Source organism: Lycium ferocissimum, chromosome 5 (genome assembly GCF_029784015.1).
Source record: "Lycium ferocissimum isolate CSIRO_LF1 chromosome 5, AGI_CSIRO_Lferr_CH_V1, whole genome shotgun sequence".
In the NCBI taxonomy this organism is placed as follows: Eukaryota; Viridiplantae; Streptophyta; class Magnoliopsida; order Solanales; family Solanaceae; genus Lycium; species Lycium ferocissimum.
Window position 1 is genome coordinate 56,128,526 of NC_081346.1, and position 12,338 is coordinate 56,140,863.

Below are 12,338 nucleotides of genomic sequence, written 5' to 3' on the forward strand. Positions count from 1 at the left end.
ACTCATACACCACCTTTAACACAACATACACACATGCACGCCAAACCACCATACACACGGCTTCAACTTCAAATACAAAACTCTCATGAATTTCATCCATAACAACATACAACAACACACATAAACCCTTCATAACTCATAAAACAAGATTAGAATTTACCTTTCTTCACAAATCCTCAATTTGTCCAAAGTTGGCCAAGGATGAAAACGAACAATCCAACGCTCGAAACAACACCTCCACGTTACTAAGCACCCTCAAATTAGTAGGTTTGCATCAAAGAAATAATTTTGGGAAAGCTTAATCTTGGTCTTGGTTTTCCATTGCCATGGCCGAATGCTTGGTCTTTTACTCTCCAAGGTTCTTGTTTTTTTTTCTAAGTGATGGAGTTGATGATAAAATGAGCCCTTAAGTCATCCTCTCTTTTCATATAATAGCCAACCATGTGGCTATGGCCCACTCCTAAGGTGGCCGGCCACATGGCCATGTCTTACTCCTTCCATTTATTTCAATAATAGCCAACTTCCCTTAATTCCACTTTTGGTCCCGAAGTTTCTTTGATGATTCCATTCCAATAACGTCATACACACTTAGGTCTTACGTCAAAATCGAAGGTCACACGTCCCGACTTCGTACCCCTAATGGTCTTAATCCTAACTTATCATAGTTAACCCGAATCGTCCCGACGTTCAAAATACGGGATGTAACATCCTTCCCCTTTAGAACATTCGTCCTCGAATGTTCAACTAATCTTATAAGGTCATCCAAGGATCTCTAAAAAAGTTCCCGTTATTACCATAACACATAGTCGTACCTACCAATCATACTCTTTATCTCGAATTCGAACTCTTCTATTGCTCCTCGGCTTAGATTTCGTCTTACAACTTTCCGTTCACACATCATGCCGCACCCTAGCTTCTCATTTGCCTCTACACCGGACTTGCAAGATTTCCAAAAACTTCCCGCGGGGTCACCCATCCCGAATTTGCTCTCACCCCGCACGCTTAACCTCGGACTTCGATGAAATACGATGCTCTAACTCCAATATAATCGCGTCCACCCCATCACAAGACTTTCATCACCTAATGCGAGTAAATCGAAGCTCTAACAACATTTCCAAACGCTCTCATAACACACTTACTATTTTAGCTCTCTCCAAACCTCGACACTAACTTCTCGCCGACGACATGCCTACTTCTCATTCCAAACACCCAAATTCTCTATATGGCACACCTTGGTCGTCGTTATTTACAAATACCCGACTATCGGTTTTCGGATCCCTACTTGCCGCTATCAACCAACATTCATACAACAAACACACATACATCGATTATTATAGTAAGGTTCATATACCCGGGGACCCACATTCGGTGCTCTCTCCGGATCCCGCCCACCGCCAAAGCGTATATGCGAAGGACCGCTAAACCTGGGACTCGGTGATCGTACTCATCATACCATATACGGTCCATAACGGGACCCGGCGGACAAACGTGGTCGCCGCTCCATCCGGCGCCACAAAGACATCATACTTCGAAAGATTGCATATCTCCAAACACATCATACCCCATACCCGATCATATATCATATCGCAGCCCCCCTCCAACATCAACAACAAGACGAAAATAATAAACACACCTCGTATATGTCTTTCATACCTTTACTTACCTGCGTGCTTGCAACTTCCAACATCGCTAATCACTTTCTGTTATCAACGCCATTCTTCTGCTGAAATCAAAGATCAGAGTAAGGAATCTCATTTCCTATGACTTGGCTCTATGGCACGATCTAAGATCAGAAAGAAAAATAACACCCTAGATGCCCTGTAGCTTCCTCGCTATAGACGTGGTGCACAACACACCGATAAACAAGACTCTACGAGACACTATGCGTAGACAATCCGAGGACAAACTCGCTCGATACCACTTTTGTCACGACCCAACCCCGTAGGCCGTGACTAGTGCCCGAGTTGGGCACCCAAACGCATTCGTCAAACCTGAATCACACACAGCTGGCTAATGCCGATACAAATATCAAACGCTACTTCAAACACATCTCAAACTCAAACACATACATATATACATATATCGAAAGCCGATAAGGCTATCCGATGGCACATCGGCCCAAAACATAAAATACACAAACTCATCCGTACAGGATAGGCACACAACCCACATATACGTCTACAGACCTCTAAACAAACCAACAGACTAACAGAATCATATGACGGGACAGGGCCCCGCCGTACCCCTGAACACACACACACATATGCAACGAACGAGTATATACCAAGATGTAGGCTCGGGATAAAAGGAGCACTCCAACACAAGCAGATAGGTGTCCTAAACCGACGCATCATCAAACCGGGCGTCCGTACCGCGGCATGAAACGCAGCCCCCCCGAAGAAAGCGGGTCGCACGAAATATGTATTGAGTATGCAAAGCGAGAAATACAAAGAAATAACCGAGTCACACACACTCGAAATGAAGTACCGAAAGTAAGTACCTTTCCGAATGCCAAATGTTTATTTTCAAAATACAAAGTATGCATAGGGCAAGTAAAATATGGTCGCCGCCCGTCGATGGCGCCATAACACAAGATAACACCGTAAGGTTTCAAATCTCCGTACAACCCCGAACGCAACACATCATCACAACTCATCATAAGCCATATCACAAAGATAACTCCCGTAAACGGAACCCCGCCCTATGGCGAGGTCTCGGAACCGTAACACAAAAGATAACTCCGAATATATATATCATAATGCGCACGACAACAAACCGGCCCGGAACCGGCGAACGATGTACCAACAAACCGCACGAGCAAGAGTCGCGAGTAACCATATGCATAAAATCATTACCATAGGTTCAAAAAGTAAGTAAAATGATCATACTTCGGGGATCGAGAAAATCGTTATACCAAACTCTTCCAAACGTCATCCGAAGTGTACAAAGGAAGGTCGCGGGACCCACGGACGAGTGTCGACCCGAGCCGGGCCCGCCTATGAAAAACATACTCATCACACGTCATACAACCTCCCACGACGATATCGAGGCAATCCGAGCCCTTAGCCGAAAGTTATGAGCGTTCGTAGTTTCAACATCGTTAAAATAAAACTCTTTTGAAAACCAAGTTTTTATGCAAGTCTAAAATCAATTTTTTTCCAACAACATCAAAACCAATATTTTCTCACATCAACCTACGAGTGCCAAAAGACAAACGCGAATCATAGACATGCTCGGATTATACGAATGGAATTTCCTCGAGGCTAGTATCATAGCCTATATTGAACTAAGACATGCCAAAACAAAGAAGGGTTAAGCTTTACATACCTCGCTCGCATACAACGCTAATCCAACTCAACTTATATCTCGAACTCCCCAAGATCTACATGACATCAACAAATACCAACGTCAACCAAGCATTTAGAAGTTCATTTCCAACTAACACATAATCCTACGAAAAATTGGGGCGACTTTTTATAAATGGACCAACCCCGAGAATTCAACTCGGCCAAATTCAACAACACAACAAACCAACAATCATTCCAACAATATCCATAATCAATTCAAACACATTCGAGCATTAACAATCTTTCTCCGCACACCCCAACCACATTCCAATTATGCTTATTACGACTACATACTTACAAACCAACATGAAATCAAACTAACACATATTCAATTGTCAATCCAAAACCAATCAAACAACATTCAAGAACTCTTTAAACCATTCACATAATATTTCCAATAATCCAACAAATACTCCAAGTCACCCGAAATTGTCCCTTAACCCGAGAACCTCAACTCTAATACACTCCTCGATTTCAAATTGTGATTTATTTCAACAATCTACTCTCCAACCATGTCATTTCCATAAATATGAAAATTACACTACATACACAAAATCTTCCAAATCAGCCCATAATACTTACAATACCAATTTGAATCATTAAACTCTTATTTCCAACATAGAATCTACATAACAACAACAACCAAAATTCCAAGAAAACTAATTCATTTCTTAACACATACAAAGGGCCATATTCGGCCAACACCCATATATGCATACTTCATGATTTCCATTCATTTCAACACTCCATAATAACCAAACATGCTACATAAACTCATACACCACCTTTAACACAACATACACACATGCACGGCTAAACTACCATACACACGACTTCAACTTCAAATACAAAACTCTCATGAATTTCATCCATAACAACATACAACAACACACATAAACCCTTCATAACTCATAAAACAAGATTAGAATTTACCTTTCTTCACAAATCCTCAATTTGTCCAAAGTTGGCCAAGGATGAAAACGAACAATCCAACGCTTGAAACAACACCTCCACGTTACTAAGCACCCTCAAATTAGTAGGTTTGCATCAAAGAAATAATTTTGGGAAAGCTTAATCTTGGTCTTGGTTTTCCATTGCCATGGCCGAATGCTTGGTCTTTTACTCTCCAAGGTTCTTGTTTTTTTTTCTAAGTGATGGAGTTGATGATAAAATGAGCCCTTAAGTCATCCTCTCTTTTCATATAATAGCCAACCATGTGGCCATGGCCCACTCCTAAGGTGGCCGGCCACATGGCCATGTCTTACTCCTTCCATTTATTTCAATAATAGCCAACTTCCCTTAATTCCACTTTTTGGTCCCGAAGTTTCTTTGATGATTCCATTCCAATAACGTCATACACACTTAGGTCTTACGTCAAAATCGAAGGTCACACGTCCCGACTTCGTACCCCGAATGGTCTTAATCCTAACTTATCATAGTTAACCCGAATCGTCCCGACGTTCAAAATACGGGATGTAACACTATGATGGTCCGTGAATACCTCACAATGGACTCCATACAGGTAATGCCTCCAAATCTTCAAAGCAAATACTACCACCGCTAACTCTACGTCATGAGTAGGTTAGTTCTTCCCGTGGACCTTCAACTGCCTCGAAGCATACGCGATCACCTTACCCTCTTGCATCAACACACAACTCAGACTAATCCGGGAAGCATCACAATAAATAGTAAAGTCTTTACCCTCCACCGGTAAAGCCAAAATCAAAGCTGAAGTCAATAAAGCCTTGAGCTTTTGAAAGCTCTCTTCACACTCATCGGACCATTGAAAGGGCACAATCTTTTGAGTCAAATGGGTCAAGTGGGAAGCAATAGATGAGAACCCCTTCACGAACTGGCTGTCGTAACTCACTAAGCCCACAAAACTCTGAATCTCGGTCACTGAAATCGGCGTAGGCCAATCTCTAACTGCCACAATCTTCTTGGGATCCACCATAATCCCATCCTTAGACACAACATGCCCCAAATATGCCACAGAACTGAGCCCGAACTCACACTTAGAAAATATGGCATAAAACTTCTTCTCCTTTAATAACCTAAGTGCTATCCTCAAATGCTTCTCATGTTCTTCCTTACTGCGAGAGTACATCAAGATGTCATCAATGAAAACAATCACAAACTAATCCAAGTAAGGTTTGAAGATCCCATTCATCAAATCCATGAAAGCTTTGAGAGCAGTAATAAGCCCGAAAGACACTACCAAGAACTCATAGTGTCCATAGCGGGTCTTGAAGGGTATCTTTGGAATATCCTCGGCTTTAATCTTCAACTGGTGTGTCACGACCCAAACAGGAGGGTCATGACTGGCACCTAGGGCCTTACTCAGACCCCGAGCGTCCCAAACTATAACTCGTACCTGCTGGACATAACCAGACTACTTAGGCCTGTAAGGGAAAACTGGACTCTGTTTCTAATATAATAAGCCGATAAGGCTATAACTTGTGCTGAACTGAAGGAGGGAAATCATGCCAACTGAGATAAACGCAACCCAAACAACAAGCATATATATGTATACTTATACGGGCCGACAAAGCCACCATGCTCTTGTATAACTAAAAGGAACTACTCAAGATATATGACAACAACCGATGAGGCCACCATGTGATCCCTGACTCTGTAGGGCCTGGAAGGCCACAAAACATATTGAACATACTGAACATGTGTCTACAAAAGTCTCTAGGAGTATCTTATATCAAAACCTGGTCGGGACAGGGCACCCGACATACCCATAATACAAAATGATATATATAATGTACCCTGATTCGGTAATGCTCCGAAATAAGATGGAGCCCACCAACCAAAAGCTTATATCCGGGGTAGCCTACAGTGGAGGGTCTTTTCCTCGTCTACCTGAACCTGTATGGCATGAAACACAGTGTCCCCAGGAAAAGGGACGTCATTGTGAATAATATACTGAATATGTATGGTAGAAATGAAACATAGTCATAAGACATTATATGCACAATTATCATACTTATCTATAATATCACTTTATAAGACTATAACAACGTCGTAACTCTAATTGCCTCTAAGGGCCATGATTTGCACAATGATCATACTTATCTGTAATATCACTTTATGAGACCATATCAATGTCGTAACTCTAATTGCCCAACTGATCAGTGGTAACTGCCCAACCGGTCATAGCCCAGTGGTAAATGCATAAAGCATAATTTCCCGACCAGCCGTAGCTCAGTGGTAAATGCGCAATTGCCCGACCCGCCATAGCCTTGTTGTAAAAACGTGTCTGGCCGACCGGCTGCAGCCCGATGGTAAATAGAGATACATAACTGCCTAACCGGCCGTAGCTCTGTGGTAAGATAAGAGTACCATAATCACGTCTCTATAGATACCGTATATGTGTATCCAATGCCATTTCGACACCCATTGATATAATGCATGAGACTCATAAGAATACATTTCTAAACTTGTCGGAGTGACGTAAGGTCATTACATCTCCAATTAACATTATGTACTATCAAGCCGTCATGTGTTACATTATCAGCCCAAGAAGGATCACAATAGATATAAAGGATGAATCTTTATGACATGAAAGTACTCCTAACCAGGGACAAAAAACAATCAAGGATATCTCTATTTTAACATGAATGGAGTCATTGATAAAACCTTCATTTCCGTTGGACTCATGCCAAAAGAAAGAAGAGTTTAGCCTTAAAATACCTTATACTGAACCCTTACGTATCGACCCGAGCTTAGCCTCCTTCAACCTGAATCTACAGCCAACAATAAGGACACTACTGTCACTATAATGAGCTTAACAATGATTATCGAGCGGCAAGCTCATTTTATATGAAATCAGACAAAGATCTCCCCTACTTTCTTTACTTCCTCAAACTTTCATCAATACCAACAACACAAGAACAACATCCACAACATCATATTTAAGCTAATCCATAAATTCCCAGCCACAACACATCATAAAAATGACCAACCAATCTAATACAATACAACATCTTAAATACGATTTCCAACCTTTACCTCATAAGTTCTTAACCAAAAAACATCTTATAGTGTTTCATTTTTTCTTACATCCAGCCCATAAACAACAACAAAAACATAGCTCTCATGCTAATTAAATGTCTAGATTTTCCATATCACAAGAACAACTTCAAACATCATAAGAACAATAAACCAATTTCTAGCGGTTTCCGACCGCTATTTCGCATGTTCTTATCCTAACAACCATTTTAATACTTCAGTAAGCTCATACACACCAAGAAAAAGAGAGTTCTTACCTTGGACAGCAGGTAAAAACCCTTGTTGACCTTTCGTCAACCTAAGGTAATCCTACCAGAACAACTACTCCGTAGAAATCATGTTCTACTTGTTCTACGATCTTTCTGAGGAGTTGTTTGTGTTGTAAACACTTGGATTTCACATTGAATGGGTTAGAAACTTTGAGAGAGTTATTTCAGAGTTGTGGGAGCTTTGGAGACGAAAATATGAGCATATGGGAGCCCCCACCACTTTAAATAAAAATCTGAAAAGTTTCACCGCCTATGTGGGTCCCAAAGGGAGCTGCTTGCGTAGTCTCTCGAAAATACGAATATCTCTCTACTCCGATGTCATATCGACAAATGGTTTAATGCGTTGGAAACTAGACTCGTAGAACTTCAATTTGGTGGGCGGATCACTCTGTAACTCCAAGTAGATTGGGAGAAAATATCAGTTACATTTGACCTAAATTTCGACAAACTTATGAACGTAACTTGTGACGACTTTTTTCGACTTTTCTTTTACAACTCGCTTGACTTCAAAACTTAACAGACAACTATCATATGACTAAAATAACTCATAAAATGACCTTGTTAGCATGTTAAACACCCCTAGTCTTACCCCAAAAGTAGTGGTTGTAACATTCCCAATCTTGTCGACTTTCGACAAAACTTGTTTTCTTCGATTCGTTTCACTTCTAAACTTTCCGAACCTCTTGGTACTTGCTGATCATGATCTTAAATCTTTGTAACCTCCAAGGTATCATGATTAACTTACTTTATATAATTTCAAAGATGATCTTATTTCCGAGCTTACCTAAATTGACTTACGACGTACTTGACGTATGAAAACGCGGGATGTAACATCATTACCCCCTTTGGAACATTCGTCCTCAAAGATAAACTGATACGCTTACTGGCCTTATTTATTAGCGGCTTATACTAGCACTTTAGTATAGTCCTTGCCATCTAGGCAACCATTTTGTAAACAACTTCAAATCCCAGGCATCCCCACCTTTTGGGCTTCTTTCTTCCATTAAAACTTATTGTTGGGACTTTCCCGAACTTATAACTATTACTGTCTTCTGACAACTCTTTCTTTTTTCCTTCTAACTCTTATAACTGATCACTGAGCCTTATAAACTACCTCTTCGGGCATTCGTTAACGTACTAAGGCTTTTCACTTAAGGCTTTTCACTTGGTACTTTGTCGAACTTATTACTGTTGCTATATTATGCTTCATAGCCTAGATTTTCTATGCTTATGGCTTTATCAAATCAAGGTAGTCCATATGATATCATAACTCGTACTTTGGTTTATCATTACCAAGGTTTGCTATTTGACTCGAGGAAATTTTCACGTTGCTTATCTTACATGTATAAGTCTATGCCCTTCAATGCTATCTCATCGCGATTCATCTTAAGGGTAACATTCTAACCTTGTATACCGTTCTGAACTTTTAATCTTCCTACTATACTCTCTCATCTTAGCTAATCGTAGATCATACAAATAGTTTATCAATATACAACCTTATATGCTGAAAATGATAACATATCTAAGTACCTTTCTAGCGCCAACTCAGGATCTTGACTTAAGTACGGTTGTCTCCCTGCCCTAACACCGGGAAATCTCGCGCTATGCATCCCGGAGTGCCACATCTAAAACAAGCATCTAAGCCTCGTAGGCATTGCCCAATATGTCTCCTCCTGCACTACTGACAATATGGCGGAGACGACCTTATCTGTCTAGAACTTTCCTAATCCTGTACTTCTTGTGCCCTCGATCCGTAACTTGCCCTTCATGGGCCACTCTGGTCATATCAAGACCCCTGATATCTGAATGAACTACCTCCCATTTGGGATACAAATTGGCCCCTTCTTGTTGACTTCTTCTACGATCTACTTGATGATTATCCATACTCAGTAATTACTTTACTCCTCTTACCTTGTTGTTCACCCCGAACTTGGTCTATCTGTTGCTGCTGTCTATGCTCCTCTAAGTTATGAGTGAAAGCCTGAATACATGAAATATCCATATTATCATTCAAAGATGTCATGGTGCATTCATTTATCAGATATGGCTCAAGACAAATTAATGTACTCTAGCTCGGATCGTGTCGACAATCAGCGAACTCTGGTCTATTGCTGAGCCTGAGCGGCTACTAACTGCGTCAATAACTGTATTACTCTCTTGGTGTCCAGATCTGATGAAACTGAGGGAGGAACTGTAGATGTTGGAGGCTCTATAAGGCTCATCAGGTATTGGTTGAGTAGGGGATACTCTAGAAGGTGACTCACCCTGATTCCCAGATTGACGTACATACTTACTCTCTCAGCTGTCTAAGCCTTCTGGCTAGCTGTAGCTTTTCCTGCCACAACAATATCTATATAACATAATCAAACACGAGTGACATCAGACTTCTTATGACTCAGCTTATAGCACGATTCAGATCTGAAAGAAGGATAACCAATCCCTAAAGGCCCTCTAGCCTTCTAAGTATAAATGTGGTGCCCAACACATTCATAAGCAAGACTCTATTACACACAACTTTGTAGACTCTCTAAGGCACGACACCTTTGATACCAAAGTTGTCACGATCCAAACTGGAAGGCCATGACTGGCACCCGGTGCCTTATTCAGACCCGAGCGTGCCAAACTGTAGCTCATACATGCTGGACATAGCCAGACTACTTAGGCCAGCAAGGCTTGTACTCTCTTTCTGATATAAACGGATAAGGCTATAACTGGTGCTGAACTGAAGGTGGGAAATCATGCCAACTGAGCTGAAACGCAACCCAAACAACAAGCATATATATGTATACCTATGCGGGCCAACAAATCCTCCATGCACTTCTATAACTAACAAGAACTGCTTAAGATATGTAAACAACGGTCGATGAGGCCACTGTTGACATCTAATTTTTGACCTCCCGTAATGTATTTTAATTACTCAGAGTCCTTGGATGACAAATAAAATAAGTTGTGCATCTTAGAGGGTCTAAATAATTTTTTATAAAAAATTGGTTGGGACAATATTTCACCCCTTTAAATTGATAAAGAGATTTTCAGGACATTATGAATTGTGTGAAAATTAATTGATATTTTATGACATTTATGGAATATTTTATTGGAATTAATCAAAAGCAAAACAATTTTAAATAATTATTTACTTAATTAATTAAATCAAGAAGAATCAGACTAATGAATAATTCATTCTCTTTATTGTCCAAAGTAATTTGAGTAATTGAAAGAATTGACCATTTTACCCCTCAAACTCTGATTTTGTGTGTTTGCATAGTTGTTTGATTAATTAATTATCTTGGTAGTTAATTTGATTAATTATTGGGGCCATATGTCTGTAAAATGGTTTTAACAAGTCGTGTTGTAAATTAATTGAGTCCTAATAATTGTCTTTTTTTTAGTTTAGGACATTTACCTTCGACCCTCCATATATATATATATATATATATATATATATATATATATATATATATATATATATATATATACATAATTGAGTCCTAATAATTGTCTTTTTTTTTAGTTTAGGACATTTACCTTCGACCCTCCATATATATATATATATATATATATATATATATATATATATATATATATATATATAAATTAATTGAGTCCTAATAATTGTCTTTTTTTTAGTTGTGTGTGTACATTTACCTATATATATATATATATATATATATATATATATATATATATATATATATATATATATATATATATATATATATATATATATATATATATATATATATATCGAGAGAGAGAGGACAAAGCATTAATGGCTTTGTACTTTTCTCCATGTGGCGTGTAAATCCCGGCAAAGCATTAATAACCCCTTAAGGTACAAACTTGCAATTTCTTTATATTTTTCGTCGATTACAGTCGTATAAGGTGAAAGGAAACCATAAATTTTTGCTTTTTCTTTAAATTTGGGCCGTATATGTTGGTTTCAAGTGAAGACTTGTGGAAAATCCACAAGTCCCACATCGATGTTGTTAGTTTTAAGATAAGTTCTAGGGTTCTATAAATAGAACCTCTTCCTTCATTGAAAAAACAAGTTGGAACACTTTTAAAAAAGCTTGAACTTTGAGTTTTTGTTCAAGATTTGAGTTTCATCAGTGTTATTAAGCTTTAACTGAAAAGTTTAAGTCTTCCCTAGTTCTAAAATTTTTATTTCTTTTCTGTTGCTTGGTATTTGGTGGTTGAGTTTGGTGTTGGAAGCACAAGAAGGAATCCAAGTGCATTCTTGCTCCGGTTGCACTTTAAAAAGGTAACCATTTATTAGTTTGTTGCTTTGTTTAAGTTTCTGTCTATACTAATTATAGTTTGATGTGATTAAATTTTCTATGTGTAGTTATAATGTAGTTCAGTATTGGTGGTATGCCTATTTGATGTATGAACAATAATTTCCGTGTTTTAATTAGAATTAGAAGTTTATTAAATAATGTGCTTAGTTGGATTCTGTTTATTCCAGTTGGTAATGTGTTTGGTTTAAAGGTTGTTTAAAGGGTTACAGGTCTGATGAGTAGTATGTTTGGTTCAATTATTGGTTATCCTATTTAGTAGTATGCTTAGCTTAAAGGTTAGTTCAAAGATTAAAAGTTTATTAACTAATGTGCTTTGTTGGATTTTGTTTATTCCATTTGGTAATGTTTTTGGTTTAAAGATTGTTTAAATGTTTATAGATATAATAAGTAGTATGTTTGGTTCAGTT

The 12,338-nt window shown here is 38.9% G+C and overlaps 1 protein-coding gene across 1 annotated transcript; it reads right to left on the minus strand.

The window, feature by feature from the left end:
* Positions 1 to 4,929: 4,929 nt before the first annotated feature.
* LOC132057837 (uncharacterized mitochondrial protein AtMg00860-like) lies at positions 4,930 to 5,454 on the minus strand. The gene has a single exon (XM_059450429.1). It carries the CDS (start codon positions 5,452 to 5,454, stop codon positions 4,930 to 4,932), a length of 525 nt encoding a protein of 174 aa, XP_059306412.1.
* Between the last annotated feature and the right edge of the window lie 6,884 nt (positions 5,455 to 12,338).